Here is a 22,888-nt window from a genome sequence, read left to right on the forward strand (position 1 = left end):
CACCATCGCGAGACCGAGGAGCTTCTCGAAACTAACGCGGGGTATCGAATTCCAGATTATCATTCGCTGGACACGAGAAGGATCCGGCTGGAGCCGCGCAGCCATCGACTAGCGTCTCGTCAGCCGCTGTCGACGGTGAACGACCAGAACAGTTTCTTGCCTGGGAAGAGCATGAACGGGGACGGCTTCCTGCAGGACCAGCAGCCGCTGCACACCGCGACCTTGGACCGGGTGACGTACCGCGGGAACTCGCGGAAGCAGTCGCACCAGGGCGGCAAGTACAGTCAGACGAACGGGCTGGAGTCCCGCAGGTATCACACGATCGGGAAAACCGGTTCGGGTCAGCGAAACCGCGAGGTCCAGGAGTCGATGAACGGCGGCGGAATGTCGGGAAGCCATTCGACGACGACCGACCCCTTGTACAAACGATCGAATTACTCCGCGACGACCACGGACTCGTTCTTCTACCGCACGAACGGGACCAGCGGGCGAACGCACGGCGAGCCCGAGAGGCCCAGGCGACCGAAGAGCACGGAAAGGCTGGTCGACGACACCGATCGCAGCGAGTACTGCGACTTCCGGCGCGAGAGGCCTAGGAGGAGGGAGGAGAGGCCGTCCGCGAAGTCTCCGAGGAACGGGGCGCCACCGGGTTACAGCGACGAACAGCACAGGAGATCGCAGCCGGACGAGAAGAACGAGGGAGCGAACGAGGTGTTCTACAAAGCGACGCCGTCGATGCCCGAGAAGAAGAAGGAGCATCGGGAGAGGAGGAAGGAGAGGCACGGGAAGCGACCGCATTCCGCGCCTGTCCTCGACATCGATCGCCCGGCCGATGACAGCAGGAAGTGGCACAGAAACAGGAAGCCGGCGCCGCCGCCTCCTGCGTACCAAGACCCGGCGGTGGCGCCCTTGCCCAAGTACCGTCACCCGCCGCCCGCGGTAACGACCAGCGTCCTGGAGGTCGAGAATAACAATAAAATTATCATGAAGGTACCATAAAACGCTAGATTCTAGAGACTGCCGGAAACAATTATTCGGCGAGCAGTTTATTGTAACACTCATCGACCACCTTTGCTTCCAGGTGGATCCGATCAAGTCGCCGACAGAGGCGACGGCGGCTGCGGCGGCGGCGGCGGCGGTCACGAACGGCGCGACGCCTTCGGACACCTCCAGCGCCGGTGCGCCGCTGCCGGACACGAAAAGACTGAGATGCGCCAGCGTGCCGGTGGCGCAGAACAAGGTGGTGGTCCCACGTAGCGCGGTCTCGTTGCCTTGCATGCCGATACGCGACAGCAAGGACAGCCTTAGCAACAATCTTCCCGTCATTCCGAATCCGCTCAGCCCACCGTCCAGCCGACCGAGCAGCCCGACCACCAGCTCCAGCTCCAGCAACCTTACGTCCGAGTGTTCCGGCTGGGTCAGCAGCGGCGACACATCGAGCTCGGAGCAGCGCCGGAACGCGAAGCTGTCCAGCGAGCAGCTGCGGCAGAAACTGTCGAAGATAGTGCCACGGAAGGACCGGCCGTTGGCCAAGGAGGCGGTCGAGGAGCATTCCTACGAGGAGGTGCGACTCCCGCCGCCGAAGATGTTCCAGGACGAGCCCCCGCCGCCCGAAGAGTTCAGGGACCCGCCGGCGATCATCGACAACCCTCTCTACCACGTGTACGAGACGGTGAAGCCGATCAGAAGCCCGAAGCAGACGAAGACGGCGCCGTGCAGCCCGCAGAAGAGCAGGGAGAGGGAGCGGGATAGTGGACCCGTGTACGGCGCCAGGGACATCTGTCTGGATTGCTACCAGGAGGGCAAGGAACTGCTCCAGTCGACCCAGGACGACTCGATCAACTTCAAGAAGTGCAAAGACGAGTTCAAGCGACAAATGAGCTTTTCCGGGAAGATCTACAGGTACGGCTTCGTGTACGCATACCGTCCCACCGCAGTCACTTAGCTACTTTGTTTCGCGCCGATAATCCTCTAACGTAGCTGCATAGAAGATCCTCCCGTAGTTTCTACCCGTTTTTATGCCTTGGTTTTGATCGGAACGAGTGCAACGAATTGCAACGAACTGCAACGAGTGCAACTCGTTGGCGGAAGAGTTATAGATTTTATCTATCAAGCATTTACAGTATCCAAAAAAGAGACTGAGCGAACTGAGAAACCATGAGAGTCGAACACCCAAGACTCCACCTCGAAGCGACGCGGCGCGCAGAAATCCGCTAGGTGTGGTTCACGTTTGTTAATTTTGCGTTGTTACGTTCGATTTACGCGAGACTGTGCTTGCGACCCGTTGCTTCTTTCGTTTGACAGCTGTTCTCGGATCTGTCTTTATGTTTTGTAGTTACGTTTCTCTTTGTCTACCTTATCCTGTCTAGAGAGCGAAAGGAAGCGCAGTTGCGTTTCCATAAACGTGCCCATTCCCTTGGATACGGTGACTTCCTGACCCCGTCATCGGTAAAACCTCTAAGATCGAATGTGCCTCTTAGTGACTATCCGACCCTGGCCTCGACCATGCCGTACTTCCACATCAGCAACGAGTACCGGCTGTTCTCTCCGGAGGGTGCTCACTTGATCATCTGTGTCCACGGCCTCGACGGCAACCCCGGTGATCTGCGTCTCGTCAAGACCTACTTGGAGCTCAGTCTTCCCGGGGCGCATCTAGATTTTTTAATGTCCGAGAGGAATCAGGTGAGGTCGTTAGAGAAGTACTTCGAGCCTATTATCGATTAACGGAAGCGAAACGAAAGCGCTCGACGAGCATGTATGATTATTTGTTCGATGCACCGTCGAGCAGGGCGACACCTTTTCGGACTTCGACACCATGACCGACCGACTGGTGGGCGAGATTCTACACCACATCGAGACGTCGGGCCTGAACCCGACGAAAGTGAGCTTCATCGGACACTCTTTAGGGACCATCATTATACGAAGCGCTCTGACGCGGCCTAAATTGCGACCGCTTCTACCCCGCTTGCACACGTTTCTCAGTCTAAGCGGTCCACACTTGGGCACCCTGTACAACCCCAGTGGATTGGTTAACGCGGGTACAGTCTCGTTAATTGCTCGTAACGATCACTCGTGACGAGGGTTGCTCAGTTATTGATTCGAGACTCTGTCCTTCAGGTATGTGGTTCATGCAGAAACTGAAAAAATCGGGCTCGCTGCTGCAGCTGGCTATGAAAGACGCGTCCGATGTCAGACGGTCCTTCATGTTCCGCCTCAGCGAGAAGAGCAATCTCGAGAAGTTCAAACACGTTCTTCTTTGCGGCAGCGCGCAGGATCGATACGTGCCGCTTCATTCGGCGCGCATAGAGCTCTGCAAGGCTGCCGTGCGGGACTCATCCGATCAAGGTAATCCACCATACATTTTATTAGAAAATCGTCGAACGTTGGCTACGTGAATCGTGTTATTGCCTCTAAGCATCTCTAATCAATCATGCACCAACCGTGCTCTTTTTTATTGATTTATCGTTCGTAATACTTTACAATTACAGTAATAAATATAAAAATATAGAATAAGTAAAATTTTATCTGAAGAGTTGAATCAATTTGGTTCAAATAAGATTATAATTATGAAAATTATGAGTCTAATACACGATCTGGGTCATAGAAACGCCACGAAAGGATTGACATAAATTAATATATACGGGATTTAGAAAAATATTTAAAAGAGTCGTCTCTGTCTTCGTCGTAGCAAATATTTATTTATTAAAATATAGAGAGTATAAATAAATACAGCAGATGATTCTTACTAATTTTGCTGTACGGTACAACGTAAAATCCGGCACGATTCATCTGCTTTCTGAAAATATAAAAATATGTAGCACCATATACATTTTGGAAAAAAGTTCAAACTGTTCGTCAGAATATGTCCAGCTGATAATTGCAAGAGTTCTGTATTCTGACACAGCTAGACAAAGTACCGACTGCCAATATTTTCTGGACACATTAGATGGCATCACTGTACAGTTCTCAGAAGATTATTACTGCGTCGGTAAATTTATCAACTAGTTTAAGCGTTTTGCCACCAGAAGTAGTAGCGCTATTTTTATATTTTCAGCAATAACGTTTCAAATTACTGCAGTAAATGCACCAAGTACAAATTTTCCTTGTCACTACCCTCACAGAAAAATTACGGGGTTGAAATTTTACACAGGTAAGTTTTTCTTGGTCAACCATCGAAAGATATAAGAGTCAATAAAAAACCTCTAAGAGCATTTTTGACCATCTTAATCAGCTCGACGCTTGAACTTTGTCCAACGCGGAGCGTGAAAGTAAGAAGGAAAATTGTGTTGCAGGTGCAGCGTACCGGGACATGGTGCACAACATCCTGTACCCGGTGATGTCGACGACAGGCGTGAGTTTGGTGAGGTACGACGTGCACCACGCGTTGCCGGCGACGGCGAACGCGCTGATCGGCCGTGCCGCGCACATCGCCGTCCTCGACTCCGAACTTTTCATCGAGAAGTTCCTGCTGGTGGCGGGTCTGAAGTACTTCAGATAAGGAACGGACTGCTCTAGCGACTAAATGGAAGAAAGAAAATACGGCGAACGGAAAAAACTTAGCAATTTAAAAGGGTGAAGAGAAATAAGTAAATAGCGAATCTAGCCAGCGGGAACGATACTCTCGGGCATAACGGAGCGGATATCCTCGTAACTCTCCGTGACCGTCTCTGACGCCGCATTAGAATTAATTAACCCACGGACGTACGGTCGGAATTGCCTCGTTTCTTGCCCGCGCACGGGATCTCCGGCTCGGTCATTCTCGCTCCCAGCCCCTCCCCTTCTATATCGTAATTGTCTTGTCTTCTAGGAACCGATCGCGAGCCGGGAACTTCGTCGAGGAGGCGAGGCAATTCGACGTTTTTACACGGGACGCGGACACATCGTTATTATATATAGTAAACACGTCGATCAGTTTTCTCTCGTTAGGTTCCTACGCGTCGTTCTGTCGCGGTGCCGTCACGGCTACGTCGACGCATCATCGAATCATTGAACGGGCTTACGACTGCACGGAGATCGGGCCTATTCGCAGCTCGCGCTCGGAGCTGAATAGTGTTTGAATGGGGGAAAGCGTGGGGGTTGAAGATCTTTCAGGGTGGTTTCAGACGATCTATTAATTTTCTTATAAATAAATATTCGACAAAATTGAAATTGATATTTCGTACTTCACAATCCATCGATTATGAAATCTAGTGAAAAGAAATTAAAGTACGTGATTTAAATCTCCTACTTTTTTTAAGTATGTCTTCTATTTAAAGCATTCGAATCTCGTCGATAAAATAATACGAGTGCTTGGTTAGAACTGAAAAATGCATTTATTTGAGTCTTCGATAACAATTACAAAGGACTTGAATTATAGCAAAGGGAAAATCTGACAAAACGAAAAATCTGAAATGTAAAGTAAGTGTAACGTAAACGAAAATTTCTAGAGTCAAAGACAAAATTATAGACAGTGCTCCGGCTAACTTGCATTTCTCTCGAGAGAGTACAATCCCGTTAGTTGAGTTCGCTCGAAGATCGTCAAACTGCTCTGAACGATAACCATGATTGCATCAAGTATCGAATTCTCGGCCTATCGCGAAACCCGTGGCCGCGCAGCGAAATCACGCGCACGATCGAGATGAAAGATCCACGAATCGAACCCGGCCGGTACATCATCGCCGCCTGTCACGCGATCGCCATGAACCGGGAACGGAACGCGACGAAATCGTGCACGTCGATCGATGAGGCAAGCTCGCGGACGTCGGTTTTTCGTCCCCATCCTTGTTTCCTTTCTTTTCTCGTCCAGCGAAAAGGAAAACCGTTCTTCTCGATCGCGAGAACGGCGCGACGACGTGTCGCTCTCGCCGCGTCTCCCAGCCTGGTTGTCGACAAGCGAAAATTCACGAAAAGCTAAACAGAAAAAAAAAGGAAAAAAAATGAAAGCGAACGGGGAATAACAAATCGAGATATACATATAAATTAAGACAATGCTGGGACACATTGTCTAGACGCTAGGAAAGTTACGAAACGTATGTCAATTGTTACTCTCAGATAAGTGTGAGTGCGTGCGGTGTGAGGTGGATGGATGATGCGCGTTACGTTGCGATAGAGCGAGAAAGTTAGCGAGCAAACGGGAGAGAGAGAGTGAGAGCGAGAATGAGAGCGAGAGTATTCTAATGAAAGAAAACGGCAAGGCGGACGTGATAAGCGGAGGCAGAATGAGAACAGTGAAACGACGAAGGAACCGCGATCGGCGGAACGGATGAGCCATTCGACGGATCTGGACGAGGACGCCGGGTCCTTGCGCCTACGGTTTCAGCGGTGAAAGATCAGCGATGGAAGATCAGCGATGCAAGATCAGCGATGGAAGATCAGCGAAACGGACGAACGGGAGCAACGAGGAAGAGAAGAGGAGGTGGATGAACATGGGAAAAAAAATAAACCACGAGGACGCGAGAAGGAAAAGTGACTACCATTTCAGGTATATGAAATCCCTCCAAATACTAGATCTCAATTGCTCAGAACAATCTAAATAAAAGAAAAAAAGACAAAAAAATATGAAGTTATACATTATTCGTAATCGAAGCAACGAAGGCGCGTGGCGTCGCGTTTGCTAATTGCTAATCGTGAATATCATCGAAAGAGTGGCAAAGGGAGAGGACGTGTGTAATTAAGAGTTTTTTCGCTATAACTGACATGATCGGCAGGAATAAACGTCAGCGGAGAGAGACTCGCTGTACGACGGCCATTCGTCGTCTTCCGCGTCACGCGGCGAGTTCAAGCTCTTTTCACTGAAACGGACGATAACGCGCGGCGTCACTTGGCGTCCGAGTTCTCCATTCGATCATTCACGTTCGAAGATCTGCCAAATTAGATGGTTCAACGAATAGTTTTGTGCCAAATTGCATATTTCAAAGGTCGCCGCATTTAGACGTTCTAGAATTTCATAAAAAAAAAAAAGACAATGCCAAAACGACATTTCGAACTTGTTAGTTCTATATACAGACTGCGGATCTTAGTGCGAGACAAATTGTTCCCTGCGCCCGTTGCGAGAGGAATACCTTCGTTCGATCATTTTGGTAGGTTTATACTGCTCCAAAGAACCCCGTTCTTGCCCTAAACGCATAAAATCCGCAGTTCTTCATCGCGGGAGAAAAAAAGAAACTGAATTCCTACATCGATTCACGACGATGTAGGGTGTTCCGCGCGCGCGTGTAGTAAATTCTCGCGCCAAGTGTGCATCCAGCCGCCATTTTGCTGCAAGGGGGACCCCGAATGGCGGCCGCTCGTACGGCGATTCTCGGAATATCGTTAAGTGTAAACCCACACCGCCCACTGTAAACGTTCACCCACGCAATTGTATACAACGCCCGTACGTGTACCGCCTTTACATCGTAACAGAAGACACCGTGCGACGTGTTCTGTCGCGAGCACACACCATTGTATCAGGACCAGAATCGGTGCTCGTATAAACGATCGTATATGCCCGCCCCCCCCCCCCCCCCCCCCGAAAGCTGCGAAGCACAAAAATCAAGTCCCCGAAACTTCTCTCGTTCGACCGAAAAAAGAAAAAAAGAAAAGAAAATGATCGCATCGTTCCGTTTGATTTCCGCTTTCTGGCGTCTCTCCGTCGCGACGATGCTCAGCCCCGCGTCGATCGCGCGGGAAGAGGCTTAGCGAAAACGAGTCCCGAGAATATTCCGAGACGAGGACGCTGAGGGCTGCAGCCTTTCAGACACACCATCCCCTCGATCGATCCCTTCCACGGATTTCCTTTCGGATACGTCTGCGCTCCCGGCACGCAATAACTGTGGCAATATTGTTGCATTGACTTGCGCGAGTGTTACCAGAAGAAATAAACGGCTGAACCGAGACGCAGGGGAGGAACGGCCAGGAGGGTCTTTGAATTAGATGTAGCATAAGGGAGCGTTCTGGAGGTAACCGTCTCGGATCACGGGATGGGTCAGGACAGACAGGGATCCGCCTGCTTCGAAATTTTTCTAAGATCGTTGACAAGTGATCCTGCAATTCTTCGACGCAACCACGCAATTCTTCGGCGTAAGTGGGAGAGGTGGACCATGTTTACGCCGTGTAGATTATACGGCTATTCATTCTCGGAATTTTCTATGGCGCCAAGCGTTTACTTCCACGAGTTCCCGCGAGCGGTGAAGCATCGTCGCTTACCGATGACGAGTTTATTTGTACGTACGTGGTTACTACGGTAGTGTTACTATAGTATCTCACACGCAATAGAAACTCTAAATGAGCCTTTAAGATCGTAGGATTAGGGATGAAACCGGTCCACCTCTCCTTCTTTCGTCGCGACGGTTCGCCAGCCGATGCTGGAGCGCTGAACATTTACTAAATGAGGAGCGCTGAATGATTTACTAAACTCGAACAAGCGAAGAACGATTAACGAGGGAAAATTTAATTACACGTTTTTCACATGTTGCCGCACGCGGATCCACCCCTCTGTCCTGGCTCGACCCGCGCGTTCAGCCGTGCCCGAAGTTTTCTACTGCACGGCCGGACCGATCGGCAGCCCCCGGCACGCGCGCGAACACGGAAACGAAACGAAACGAGACGATCGAGAGCTCGCTTCACCTTCGATTCTAAGCCGCTCACGTATCTCCGTTGGTTTACAAAACGGTTGCACACTCGCCCGGCACTCCCTTTTTGTAATATGTTTGTAAAATACGTCGCGCGCGAAGAATATTCCCGAGCGTCTCGACGCGATCGCTCGGCGTCCCCCTTCAGCGTTTCCAGTGCACACACACACACGCAAACACACACACACATATCGGAGGGACGCGCCTTTTTTTTGCGGAAACGTGCTGTCTCGAGGGCGAGGAAACGCGTTTTAGAGGCCCCCCCGCCCGCCCGCCCCCCGCTGTTTGTCGATCGATACGAAGGAGCTCGCCGCGGATCCAGCACAAAAAGGGTGGAAAGGACTCTGACGACAATGAGAGAACTCCCGGAGGGGAGCCGCGCGATCTCTCCCGCGCGCATCTATATATCTCTCTCTCTCTCTTCGGTGATACCGGTCGAAGGAACTCTCGTTCAATCTCTGTTTTTCTTTTTTTTTTTCTTTCTTTCCTTTCTCTGATTTATCGTCGGACAGCTATATCGTTTGCTCAATTGTGCGCAAACCGTCGCACGATCGACGTGTTCTCTGGCCCCGGGAATCGATTTTGTACCACGTAATCTTAAGTTTCTACTAGACGGACGCGCGATGAAGACGCCGGAGATTGTACAACGGCGGGAATGCCCGCGCGGGTTCACGCCGTGAACGCTGAACCATCGCCGGGCGACATAGATGATATTTTTAAGGCACGTCGAGGATTAGGTTCGTTGCATTCGAATTCGATTATGAACGGTCTGCTGTAATCGGTTTCTAGATAGCGTGTATGTTGTACATTCGTAAAGCTCGCAGTCTACTCGTCGGTGCACAATTCAATTTCTGGATAAGTATTATAGATCGATATAGTGCACAGCGGCTTTGATCGATTAAGGACCTGGTAATAAAGAGGGCAGCGACAAATTAGGGAATTACTTGCGACTCGCGCATGCTCCCCGCAGAATTGTTCGACGGATCTACGGTTTGTTTCCACTTTACACACGTGTGTATATTGATTTAAGCTTCGTTCGTTCCGTTATGTTTCTAACAAACACGTCGGAGAATGTTATAATCTGTGAAAAAGAGAAGAATTGATTTTTCAAGCGGAGGAGCATGCGAGGGTTGATTGACTGTACATCTTACTTTTGTGCTTAATTTCAGCTACTTCTTTGCTCGATTATAAAACCTGTTCATCGATATGTACTAAAACATGGATTTATCTTTGTTCTTGAACTCAAGAAATAAAACTATCGGTAATTGTTAATGGGTCTTGGTAATGGTTATCAATTAACATCTTCGGTGATCGCGCGAGAGTGAAATGCAGCGCGGAACTTCGACGATTGAGAGTCTTCGGTTTCGTTCTTTCCGCGGCGAGAAATCGCGAAATTGCGTTCCACGTTAATTTCTCGCGATCGCGAGTCTCCGTCTTGGAAGTTTATCGTCGTACATAGTTGCCGTCTAAAGTGAAACGAACGTGGATCGAGGCGCGAGAGGGGGGACGAAATGATCGCGCGACGATGGAGAACGACGGTTTCCGAGCGATCGTTCGCGATTCTTCTGCTTTCGATCGCGAAGCCGACGAGCTGTTCCAGTCAGACTGCGGACAACGGTCGGCCTGGTTCAATGATTAGTCACGTGAGCAAACGATTGTCGATCGAGTCGTGCGTTGCCGTGGAGGACGCGACTATTAATAGAGAAGATAATGGAGGATGCTGTTGATTTTGGATGAGAACGTTTGTAGTTGCGAGAGCAACGTCGATCGGGAAGTAACAACAATGTATACACTATACATAATATATGGACACGTATGAAAACTGAATAAATCTACGTATACATAAATGAGATAGATTAATACAAAACGAAACGTCTGATGTTATTTTGCGCAATGGCTTACCTCACCTCCAAGACTCTCTTGCCGTTTTATCCTGCTTCGCTTATCATCGCTTCATTTGTTCATGTTTTATCATCTTCATTTATCGTTTATGTTTATACTTTCAGTCTTCGAATTCAGGAAAATAAAGACGAGACAGGAACGCGGTGTCGTATATTAAAATCTAACCTTTCTTTGTTTTACTAGAATTATTTAGTAGAATCTTTCTGTTTTTGTAGAATTAACCCTTCGAGGTCGTATTAAGTTCGTGAATAGGTATCGTGTTGGTTGAAATTCATTTTCGCTGAACGAACGAGATTAAAAAGGAAAATCAAAACTAATTAATTCTAGCTTAAAGTTTGGATGTATGCAACACAATAATATTTTAATTTTAGGTGCAAAGAAATAAATAAATAGCTTTGGTGGCTGAGAGTACACATACGACCGCAAAGGGTTAAACGAACGGGTACACCTGAACGAGGAGTTTTGTAATCGGTACACTTTTATTCGTTTAAAACAACGGATCAAGTCACATTAGAATCGCTACCAGAAAAAAACACATACGATAGAAAAAGGGAAAATAACAAATTTGGTTCGGTCGTCAATTTAAAATCTATCCAATCTCCACGCAGCGGAAATTAAAAATGCAAAAAGCATCGGAATCGGCGGAAAGAACATTTGAATTCGCTTAAAATCGGTCTTCGATGTAATACGTTAATAGATAAAATTCCTGACCAACCTACAAAAAGAAGTAAAAAAAAAAATAATTTAAAAGAAATCCAATATCCTCTATAAAACAGCAATTTGGCTAAAAATGGGAGGCGCGATCGCGGTTAAAACCCGCGTTACAAATTCACGCGACAATTTCTCGCAAAACGTGATAAAAAAAAATAAGATGCCAGGCTGCAAATCTCTTTTTCCCCCCCATGCCCCGTAGCTCCTATAGCGCCGGATCGAATTATTTTCCATTTTTTATGTTCACGCGATCGTGTCAACTTCCATCCCCCTTCTCCTATTACCGGCCACGGTATAGACGCTGTTCCAATCGCGCCCGAAATATTCCCGGACGAAACGCGGCACAGACATCGAGTTCTCGCGAGTTTATCTATCGACGTCGTAACTTGTTTTTTCGGTTTTTTTTTTTCTCTTCCGATATCACTTTTCTTCTGCCGTCAAAGTTACTCCGGAAAGTTTCCCACGCTCTCCGCGGTCTCGTCCATGTCGCCGACTTCGCCCTGATCGTGGTCCTCGAAGCTCACTTCCTCGTCCTCCCCGTCGTCCTCGAGGAAGATGGAGTTCGTCTCCGCGGCTCCTTCGCCGCCTTGATTTTTTTCCTGGTTCTCGGACGATGCTTGTGCTGTGAACGTTCTTCGTATTAGTTTCTGAACTTTTCGAATATTAATACGTCGAGGAGCCAGAAATTTTCTAATAGTCATAATAATAACATGTACAAAATTCTTTAAATTCGCGATCATCGAAATTGTAATTGATTTATCGAATTCTTAATGATACGTTTATGAAGAATTTGTTGAATAAGTCTCATGAAAATTGTAGAAAAGTCTGAACAAATATCATAAAATATTTATATAAATACTACTCTCGGTGCTCCGAAATTTGATGGTTTGAAATTCCATGGGAAGATCTTTCGAAAATGACGTCAGGTTTATATTTATTCAACGTATTATTCGGATCCATATGTAATGGAAACTTTTTCTGTTATTGATTTTGAAAGACAATTATCGAAATTCTTTTACACGCAACTCTGACGTATAAGTTTATTAATTGGCTTCCTGTGATTGAAATCTTAATTTATATCAGTCTTTGATCAATCAAACTTTGAACGTAACGAGAAAGTATTCGAAAGATGTTGCAGTTTGTAGTACGAACCTTGACCGAGGTTGTGAGCTTTGCTCTGATAGGAGTATTCGCGTGCGTTAGCAAGGCCAGCGATAACACATCCACTCAGGGCACTTCGATTGAGATTCATGGGTGACGCATCGTACCACTCGTTGCTGTCTGCGTCGTAGCATTCTGCGTATGCGATCGTCGTTTCCCCTATCGAAAAGAAAGCTCAGTTTCGCTAGTAATTCGATGATCCTCTATTTCCGAATCCTTACGGAAGTTCAACATTTTCTGTGAATTATTTTAATATTGGCAGTATCGAAATCTTCCCTTCATTTCTGTCGTAAATATATAAAATCTAATTACCATTTAATAAACATTCAGTTTTCTCACTTTTTAATTATTAATTTTTTTTCTTTCTTTCCTTCATTCCTGCCGTAAATACATAAAATTTATAATTTCGACGAACATTAATCTTTCGTCACTATTTAATAGGCATTTAGTTTTCTCAATTTTTAATTATTAATTTTAATACAGCATAAATAAAATTTTTAAATCGCAACTGTTATCATTGATAATTTTAATAAAAAGTAATTGCATACAGGTTACAGTCTGCTGATAAATAGTAGCTGCAGATTTTGATGAGCTTCTGTTTCTGAATATAAACTTAATATACATATAATTTATATATAAATGCAAAATAGAAATTTCCCTCTTCAGTTACAACAAACAGAAATTAAATCAGAAATTTTTCCCTTTCTCGATGACGTTAATAAATTGGATATAATAATATTTCTCGCAACCCTTTCACAGTTTCAAACTTCATATACTATATTTTATCATAGAATATAAAATAAAGTAGGTAAGACGCACGGTAATGTATAAACAAATCAGAGATGCAGACGTAAGGTCGACGAACTGTTACTTTACCATCGAAACCGCCGACAACGAAGATCATATCGTCCAAGATGACCGTGGCGAAATTGCTGCGGGGATTGAACATTTCTGGGACCGCGTGCCAGTCCTCCGAATGGTTCGGATTGTAACGTTCCCCTGCGGGAACACAAGATCGATATTGTAACGAGACATTAATTTCCACGCAGCGGAAAATCCCTAGACGGGAAGAGGGTAGCTCTCTTGCGCTCGGCAGAGCGATTCCAAGGCAGGAAGCCTCCGATAAAATTGAATGGTTCAGGGAACAAACAACGCCGGCATAAATAAAAGATTTTTCCGTGTTATAGAATACCTCGACCCTGATACTCTCTTATCAAACAGAAAATACCGGGAATGGTGTTTCCTTTACAATTCTCCGATAATCGTGCATTGAAATAAAAAATTGTCTTCGAACTCTTGGAAAAATTTCACTATCTTTTAACTCATCGTTTATCAAGGAAAACAATAAAAATGTGTAATCTTGAGCATGGACGATAAAGACTTAGATATATAGTGGAGAAGGTTTATTTTATTACATACGTAATCGAATTATGTTAAGCAAATTAAAAATTGTGGTGACTTAATTTTTTAAATTATGTTACGTTAATTAAAAATTATGTCGAGTTAATCAAATTATGTTAGTGAAAAATAATGTTGAGTTAATCAAATTATGTTTAGTTAATTGTAAAGTGAATAAACAAATGTCAAGAATCACGTTAGCAATTCAGAATCGTAGCTTTCTTATAAATATATTATATAATATAAACCTATTTATAAAGAATACCAAGTAAAGAATTAATCCTTCTAAAGTTTGACAAGTAAAGCATATTCCAACTCCGTTGAAATTGTAAGAACGTATCAGATGACGCGTGTAGAGATAGATTCGATTCCACGGATAGGGGTGCGAACAATTTACCGCTGCTCAGTCTGTTGAAGCCGTCGAAGCCTCCGAGAGCGTAGAGGCTGTCCCGGTATGCGACGAGGGAAACCCCCGACCGCGGGTTCAGCATCGAATGAATGTAACTCCACTGATTGGTCTCGACGTCGAAGACCTCCGCGCAATCCAGGACTTCGCGGCCATTGAAACCGCCGACGATGTAGATCTTGTCGTGCAACACCGCCGCGCTCGCGTCCGAACGCTGTCGTTGCATCGGTGGTATCATCTCCCATTGATTCCTTTGCGGCTCGTATCTCTCACCCGAGCTCATCCTCCCGCGCCCGTTGTACCCGCCCAGGGCGTAAATCTTGCCACCTAATTATATAACAAACGGATACCATGACAAATTCTCATCGAGCTGTTTTTCCTTAAGTTTTCATATAGATTAGGGTATTTTAGTAATTTAAAAATATTTCAGGGCTATTTTTCTTTAAATTTTTATATAAACGGGGGTATTTTAGCAATGTAATACTTCTCGCAAAATGAGATTTCTCGTTTCTTGATAAGAATATGATAAGACCATCCCCTAACGCATTTATGACAGAACTAGACGTGTCCAGTTATGTTAGAAGAAAATAAAGACATTCTTAGCAACTTGTTAAAATTATTATAAGAACAATGCAATATCCAATCGTTACAATCAATGCAATATTCATTTTGAATAAATGTCCACAGTGTAACCATAACTTATTCCACTCACGTGTACAGCATCATAATTTTTTATTACACGGGTTCAGAAGCGCCCCTCCGTCAGTTACGTATTTCCCCCTCGCTCGCCGGTAATAATTTTCGTGCGATTTGACAAAGTGCGCATCCACCAGGATCACGCGAAGATCAAGACCAACACCGCCGCGAACGGGACAGCCCGGCGAGAGCCGATCCCTTTATCTAAACGAGCGGTCGCGACCCTCTGTTTTCCCATATCGTCGTGGCCTCCCCCCGCCCTCGTCTCCGAACAAAGGATCTTACCGTGAATGCAAACGCTGACGTAACACCTCGCGTGGTACATGCAGGCCCGTTCCCGCCACTTCTTGGTCACCGGATCGAAGCACCGGACCGTGTTGAAGTGTTGATTCCCGTCGAAGCCGCCGATCATGTAGATCAGATTGTCCAGGGCGCAGAGCCCGTGGTAGGACCTCGGCGTCGCGTCCGTGTTCACTGATAGAAACCATCTGTCAGCTCTGGAGGTCACATTACACGACCCGTGTGAATCTCGGCTTGGTGAACGACGGTTCTCGCGCGAACAGTAACCGTCCCGAACAACGGAGAAATTATTCGTGGATTAATGGAGGAAAGTCGCGGCACCTCGTGTCGTAGGTCTCCATGAAGTTCGTCGGCGAGCCGGCGGTCCAGCCGCCGATCGTGAACAGGATCTCGTGCGGGATCCGCGGACGAGCCAGCGGATTCTTCAGGTCGATCTCGCCGCCGCCCTGCTTCGCGTCCAGCTTGTTTATGTACGCGTTCGCCTCCCATATGATCTGCTGGCACGGCTTTGGGGAGGAAAAATGGATCGTAGAAAATTTCATTGGGCACCGATTGGTTTTTGCAGAGCCCGTAGCTTATACTAATAAAAAGTAAAACTAATAGAAAACATAAATGAGGAAAGTAGTTCTTTTTAGAGATTAGAGTAATTGTTAGAAGATAATCGTTATAAATGTCGGAAATTAATTTTTGCCTAATAAAAGTATTTATCAAATAGTCGCTAGAATTATTGTAATAACGTAAGTTATACATCTGTTCTTGTTATCGATAAAATATACCCGTGTATAAAAATCAGTTAAATTAAATGAAATCAAATTAAAGTAAATCCAATTAGAGAACCACTTAATCAAGATTCTATTTTGAATATTGTAGGCAGCTCTGATAGTCAAAAGCGCGTTTGTACATGGCAACTTAAATCACGAATAGACAGCCTCGAATAATAGATCGAGGTGAATAAAAATAAAAATTGCTGTCCACGTGAAAGAGACGGAAAGAAAGAAAGAAAGAAAGAAAGAAAGAAAGAAGGAAAGAAAAGATCAATATGCTTGGCCTTCGGATAATGGACGGCGCCCGGGACTACTCACTTCATCCTCCTCGATGATCGTCCACGTGAGAATATTGTTCATGAAGAACGGATAGCTGATGAAACCGTAGCGCACGCATTTCAAGAGTCTCGGCAAACGGGGCCTCCTTTCTTCTAGGTTGTGCTCGACCCAGGTTTTAACGGCCTCGAAAACTATTTCCTCGTTTTTAACGTTGAGCTCGTCGTCACGTAGGATCGCCTCGAGTTCCTCGCCGGTGAGCTCTTTGAATTCCGGGCTCTCTTGCAGTATCCGCTTAAAGTGATGACGAATGTATTTCCGGCCCTTCTCTTCCAGGTCACGGCAGAAATAGTGACGGGCGAATTTAATGATACCTAAGTTGTCACAATTCAGCAGTCTCGCCAATCGCTGACGTTTTTACACGGTGCGCGATTCTCTCTCTCTCTCTCTCTTATTTGATTGTCTCTCGCGGATAATTACCATCGGACTGCGGATTTTATGCATTTTCAAGAAATATTGGCGGACAAAATCCAAAACAGTTGATTAAACAGTACGATTTCAGAACTCATTTAAATCAGAATTAAATATATCAGAATATATCAGAATATATCAGAATTTATTTATTTTCACGCAGTAATCCGCGGTCCAATGATTATTTGCTTATACAGGTATAAAAATGTACTTTTCAATGCAGCAAATTTAACTTAGACAGTTGCTGGTTTGATAATTTTATCGTTCGAAGAAAACGAAGAGGGTGAAATATTTTTGCTCGTATTCTGTAATCAGAGATCGAAGAAGCTGAGCTCTTTCAACCCCTTGTACTATAATGAGTTAAGCTTGAGATTCAAAGCAGTAGGCTTCACAGTACATTATAATGTTAACCGTTTCTTTAAATCGAAACAAAATTCGATTCTTTCTGTTAAATTCATCAAATAAAAATTTCATACACACAGATACGAACGAGGCATGCAAGTTTTCGAGAAATGAAAGATCGCTTTCGATTCCTGTGTTTTATCGAATCGACACATTACCTAAGCAGTTCTCCGGTCTGAGCTCCTGCAGCAGGAACTGGCAGCACAGCTGGACGACCCCGAGTACCTCGAACTGATCGGCCAGCGGTAACAGCTGCTCCACGTTTTCGGTGTTGACGTCGCAGGTGCCGGTGTACGCGTAATCGAGGATTAGGCTGAAAATTTCGCTGGGTATGGAGTCGATGACGACCTCGGTGGTCTCGGTCTTGCCACCTCTCAGGCTGTTCGTGAATAGGGCCTTGAAGTACGGGCTGACCGCGGACAGGATCACACGGTGCACCGGGAATACGTGGTCCCTGGCGCATCTGATCGCACCGTCGCACAGCTGCTGGTTCGCCCTGAAACATCGACGCGTCAATTAGGTCCGGACAGAGATGAAAAAGATGTCAACGTCGCCCACGGATCCCCGAAGAACCCGCGCACCTGATACTTTTTAATTAACCCCTTGCACTATAATAACCAGCCAAACTTGCAACGAATATTTCGTGCAAGATCTACTAAATATAAATATTACTAATTTATTTTATTTACTACTAATTTCTTCTAAATCGGAATAAAATTAAATTCTTCTGTTATCAAAGTATACAAATGAAAGCGAATAAAAACAATGGAAGAAATCAAAATTGTTCGGTGCTATTATGGAAAATATTAACACCCTATCGACAGGTCATTGGGTCATAAAAATTTATCTCGATATTAAATTTTCGTTTCGCGAATTCAATTCGGGCGAGATTCGCGCAGGACGTAATTGTGCATAAATGGTGCCATTGTTTGTTAACGACCCAGCCGGAGATATATCTGCGGACTCGCGTTTCCTCGGACTTTGTTCCAGCGGCAGGAATTGCATCGTTAACCTGGAAACGCGGGCTCGGATTAAATCCGACCCAGATTTCCGGAAAATTGCGGCCCGCTTGTCAGCTTTTAGTCGTCAAATTAGGTTGACAATTGCATTAAGTTTAAACAGGGATCGATGCGTCACGGAGAAGTAGGTTGAGTGCGGACAGCCACCCGGGGGTTGCGGTGATCGAAATAGGATGAGGACTTTGTACCCGATCGGGCATTTTATTTTTGTGCTCTGGCCCGGTCTTCGCGGTGAATCATTAACCCCTTAAGAGGAAATAACGAGCCTCGTTGGCAGATATATTCCGAACGCGAATTTCATGCACATTTAAATGTTTAATTACCGTATATAATTCCTTTGACTGTTAATAAAGATTATTACGATGTTCGCACATTCTCTCGCCTCTTTTTAATCCAAAATAACGTCATTATAGTTATAATGGATTGTTTAAAAAGTAAACAGTGTTGAAAAGGAATTTATACAGTTTGGAGATTCCCAGTAATTCCAATTATTTTAAGAATAGTTTGTATTTAATATCAGCATTGCTATATTAACCTGTTCTATTACAAGCGAGAAATAGTAACACGATTTATATAAATACGTTAAATAAAAAAAGAACTGTTTAAGTTTTATTTTGTGACAATTCCTCGTTTAGAGTTGCGCTAAATTGAATCGCCTTCGCGCGAATAGATTTTTGAAAATATATGGTCACTGAACTGCGAACTGCGCGATGTTAATAAAATAGCGAGAAGTTTAAGTTTTAGATTCATCGCGAGGCTTCTTTTTACGTTCTGTTAAGTGACAGAGGCGAAATTAAAGTGAACAGATCTCTCGAACTGGAGGATCAACATCCAGAGATGGCCGAGGACGATTCACGGACGCTAATGGACCGCAAACGAATCAACTTGGCAGTGAAACTGACGTTTACTGCCAATTACGATATTGTACGCGACGGCGGGGGCGACGGACAGGGGGTCGCGTCTAATTGAAACATCCTACCGATCGGATTCGTTCGGGGCAACGGGCACGGAAGTGATAAGACCGGGCGGAACACGCACCTAAGCTCCGACCAGACCATGGGGAACTCGACGAGACCGTAGTTCGAGGGCAGACACATGCATTTCCGTGCTCTGGTCGCCTGCTTTCTGTTGCCGCACTGTTTCAGCTTCACGGTGAAAACAGTGGCCCGCGACATTCGGCTGCGGAATAACTTCCTAAACTTCATCCTGCGGCGTCCGTCCGTCGCCTCATGGCCGACCAACGCGATCCTCTCGTCGCTGGCCACCACCATTGTTTCCTTCCAGCTGTTGACGTTCACCGGGTTCCGCGTTTCTCCTTTGCTACCAGCCGATCGGCTCGTTCACGTGTTCGCTCTGATTAACGATGCCAGACCTGGCACCGGAGATTCGCGGCCATGACAGAGGAACGCCGATACTTTCAGCTGACGGTACTGGCGAGCGAGCGATGATCGAGATCGAGGCCGGTCGTTGATCCTCGACTCACTTCCCGCTCGTAGGACTCTCCGCTAACTGGCCACTTAATATTAGTTCCTGAGATACCGCGCTTTCTGGGCTCCGTGAAATAACGTTGACGAGCCGTGTGCTCGAAATCTACATTTTCTAATTCTAGCACAGAAACTATTTTTATATCATATTTTGTTGAGATTGTATTGTCGTTAATTGTTGAGAGTAGAGGTCAAAAGATTTGTTCCGTTTTCCTTCCTCTTAACTTTTTTGATATAAATGAAGAAAATAAAAATATAAATAGAATGTAAAGAAACTATGGCAGAATATTAATAAAATATAAAGAAGGTGTTACAGAATATAAACAAAATAATTAATATTACTATTCGACGTTTTTAATTTGTTACCTATGCTATATCTACCTTAATTGTTAACCTTCCATAAACCATTGCCTTTGACTGTTTTTAAATTAATGGTGATCGGTGACTCTGAGTTTGCAAATATTTATCAATAAATGGAAATAAAGAGGGCGAGGGATCGCCGCCCAAAGAGGGAGGGGCGGCAGACGACTACCGCTACCCCATTAATTCCTCCTATTCAATTAAATTATCCCGCGCTAAATGTATAGCGATACAAAATTAATACGCATAAGTATACAAAAATAAATAAGGGGCGAGGGATCAGCAAACGTCCCCTTCCGCCCCATTAGTTCCTTCTATCCAGTCGAACTAAAACGCCCTGTGCCAACATCTAACAATATCAAATTTAATATAACTACGCAAAAATAAAAATATGTGAGGGGCTGTGACACGACCAATTATAAACCAAGGGGTAGAAAACGACCAACTCCACCCATTAGTTATTTCCATCCGAGTAAATTATACCGCGTAAAACATATAACAAAATTGCTAAATTAATACATAGGTACGCAAATGTAAAAATAAATAAAGGGGTGGGGCAGAACGAATTATATACCGAGGGACAGCAAACGACTAATTCCACCCTATTAATTTCTACCAGCCAATTAAATTTTCCGTGAAAATAAATGTGTAACAGGTTTTATATTAGTATACAGATGTACAAAAATAAAAATGAGAGGGGAGGTACCGTGCAAACAATTATAAACCGAGGCATACCAGACATCGCTTTATTGATACAATATTATTTCTGGAAACTATTGTTCACTTTAATTTGATCAGTATCAACGCGGATACTCGCTAAATCTATACAATTATTAAAATATGATATTCTAAGCTTTCGGACAAAATGTGACTGATCAAAATTTGGATATCCCAATTAGTTTGAGAATAAATCATCTGTCTACTCTCGCAACTCGTTAAAACTTTTTGACTGTCCCGGAATATGTTTTCCTATCAATCCTTTCTGTGTATTTTATGCATTTATTTGACAAAGTGGACAGGTGAAACAGAAAATAGCGATAAAATAAAATGAAACCGTTGAAACCCAAAATGTTGGTGTCAATCTGTTAAAATTATTTGAAAAGAAACAAACGTTGCACTCGGCTCTTCCGTCGCTGCTATCGACGCGGACGTTTCTTTATTTTGCATAAATATCCGCATCCCACCGATTACAAATCAAGGGAAGTCGGAGCCCTCCGGGCCGAGCAGCTCTTAAATCGCCGGGCGCGAAATAGCTCCCCGCAAATTCCTACGTCCGCCCGCGAAAGGCACGAGGAACCCGAAACTGGCACCCGCGGGGGCCGATCGATCGCGGCGATCAAGCCTGGTCCGAATTCTCGGCGACCCTGAGCATCGGCGAGTCAACCCGGTAAACACCGATCTCGCGCGACAGGGCGGGGTTCGCAGGGGGGGGGGGGGGGGGTCGAAACCGGGCAGAAACGGCGGAGGGGCTGTTCGCGGAGGTGGGCCGATCGAAAGCGTGGAGCGGGATCGTGTGTCCGCGAAACAAAAAGCCCACGGGCGAAGGTTAAGGGCTGGGGGTCGGACGGGCGGGCGGGGGGGGGGAGGGGGGTTGGACGGTGTTCCGGCACGCACACCATCACGCAGCCGGACACGCAAACGCGAACGGGCGCACGTAAAAGTCACGTGGCACGCAACCGCACCAATCAATATCGGGCCGGCGCGGGGTGTGTGCGTTCACCGGGAGTCAGTGGGAACCGGCGATGCAGCGAGCCAGTGCGTCCGCGGCCGTCAACCACACCTTGTCGGGGAAGCCTGCTCGCGAGGCTCTGTTCGCGACGAACTGTACACCCTTCTTCGCCAGCGCGCAGCCCCTACACAGACGGCACACGCACACGCACACGTGGAAGAGCGCGGAGACAAACCACCCGGCCGGCCGCGCCGTGTGCGCGCAACCCCCGACCGTCTCTCCTCACCTGTGCTTCACCGACGACTCTCGTTTCGCTTTCGTCGCGGCCTGTGCCCGTGTGTCTCTGCCGCTGCCTGTTGCGGAACACCAGCCGACTCGTCCGGAGTAGCTGCGATTGAAGGTACGCTCTCACGGCCAAAAGAAACGCCGCGGGAACACACCCGGCGCGTCCTCGGCCGCCTCCTGCCTCCCCCTCCCCCCAGCACCCTTCCCTTTGGTGATCGACTAAGAGCCCGCGGTCAGTGCTCCGCGCGGGGGGTGACTTTCTAGCTGGCCGAGACTTCGCGCGGTGCACGGCTTCCTGCTGGCTGCCAGCACTCCCTGAAATTATAGATCCTTCGTTAAAAGACTCCCGCCTGGCTGCGCGACGAGGGGAGAGACCGCGGTGAAATTGAAGGGTGAACTTGATAAGGTATCGCCGTATCGGCGAAGCCCGCGCGGCGCCGACTTTGAGGTTTTGCGGTTCTCGCGAGGCTCGGCTCAACGGCGAAGAGGACTCGGGTAATTAAGGGAGTGGTTTATAGTATATTATTATTGTCTGTGAGATCCGGCTCGCGATTCCAAGAACTATGCAATCCTGTCGAAAGGGTTGATTCTCGGCGTTGCCGTGACTCGGGGCAGAGTGCGAAGGTATTTAGAGGATTCGTTGCCGGATCGCGTCGAGGTTTGAATAACATTGTTTCGTTCAACCGGTATTCGATGAATGGAACGTCCGGGGAGACGAGGACGCGAGAGACGGGCATCTTCGCGAGGACACCGCACGTCTTTCTCGTCCAGTGGCGGTGAGAGGGGTGCTGTAATGGTGGTCGAGTGTTTTCGAGGAGCCGTAGGTGAATGTCGAGAGAGGTGCGTGGCCCGACGACGTCGCACAGTTCCCGGGGATATCGAGCGATCGAGGCGTCGTGAATTTTTTAGATCGCCTCTTTCTGATGCTCACCGAGGGAAACGTGTTCGCCGGTTTATCTACGGCTGCCAGACACGAGGGCGGGGTGGTGTGGCGGG

General features: G+C 46.5%; 3 protein-coding genes across 7 annotated transcripts in view; 2 read left to right on the forward strand and 1 right to left on the reverse strand.

The window, feature by feature from the left end:
• LOC144470749 (protein FAM135A) overlaps nt 1-10,435 on the forward strand; it is a 50,684-nt gene extending 40,249 nt beyond the window's left edge. For 3 of the 5 annotated variants that reach the window (XM_078182245.1, XM_078182244.1, XM_078182246.1), the window contains exons 12-17: nt 56-990; nt 1,082-1,902; nt 2,370-2,682; nt 2,789-3,038; nt 3,118-3,345; nt 4,293-10,435. In XM_078182245.1, coding sequence (XP_078038371.1) covers nt 56-990; nt 1,082-1,902; nt 2,370-2,682; nt 2,789-3,038; nt 3,118-3,345; nt 4,293-4,498 — 2,753 coding nt within the window. In that variant the 3' untranslated portion in view covers nt 4,499-10,435. The remainder of the gene's footprint in view (nt 1-55; nt 991-1,081; nt 1,903-2,369; nt 2,683-2,788; nt 3,039-3,117; nt 3,346-4,292) is intronic. The other 2 variants (XM_078182248.1, XM_078182249.1) reach the window with 1 other exon arrangement.
• Nucleotides 10,436-10,737: 302 nt separating this feature from the next.
• Nucleotides 10,738-19,365, reverse strand: LOC144471169 (uncharacterized). Its single transcript, XM_078182980.1, has 9 exons — nt 19,133-19,365; nt 17,234-17,571; nt 16,245-16,576; nt 15,484-15,668; nt 15,148-15,359; nt 14,158-14,493; nt 13,239-13,361; nt 12,354-12,521; nt 10,738-11,823 (listed from the first exon to the last, which is right to left on the reverse strand). Exons 1-9 carry the CDS (start codon nt 19,363-19,365, stop codon nt 11,645-11,647), a joined length of 2,106 nt encoding a protein of 701 aa, XP_078039106.1. The 3' UTR covers nt 10,738-11,644.
• A 2,338-nt stretch (nt 19,366-21,703) lies between these two features.
• The window catches only part of LOC144470993 (uncharacterized), a 17,366-nt gene continuing 16,181 nt past the window's right edge, over nt 21,704-22,888 (forward strand). The window contains exon 1 of the mRNA XM_078182625.1: nt 21,704-22,007. The gene's annotated coding sequence lies outside the window, so the exon portion shown is untranslated. The remainder of the gene's footprint in view (nt 22,008-22,888) is intronic.

Source organism: Augochlora pura, chromosome 6, assembly GCF_028453695.1.
Source record: "Augochlora pura isolate Apur16 chromosome 6, APUR_v2.2.1, whole genome shotgun sequence".
Classification (NCBI taxonomy): Eukaryota; Metazoa; Arthropoda; class Insecta; order Hymenoptera; family Halictidae; genus Augochlora; species Augochlora pura.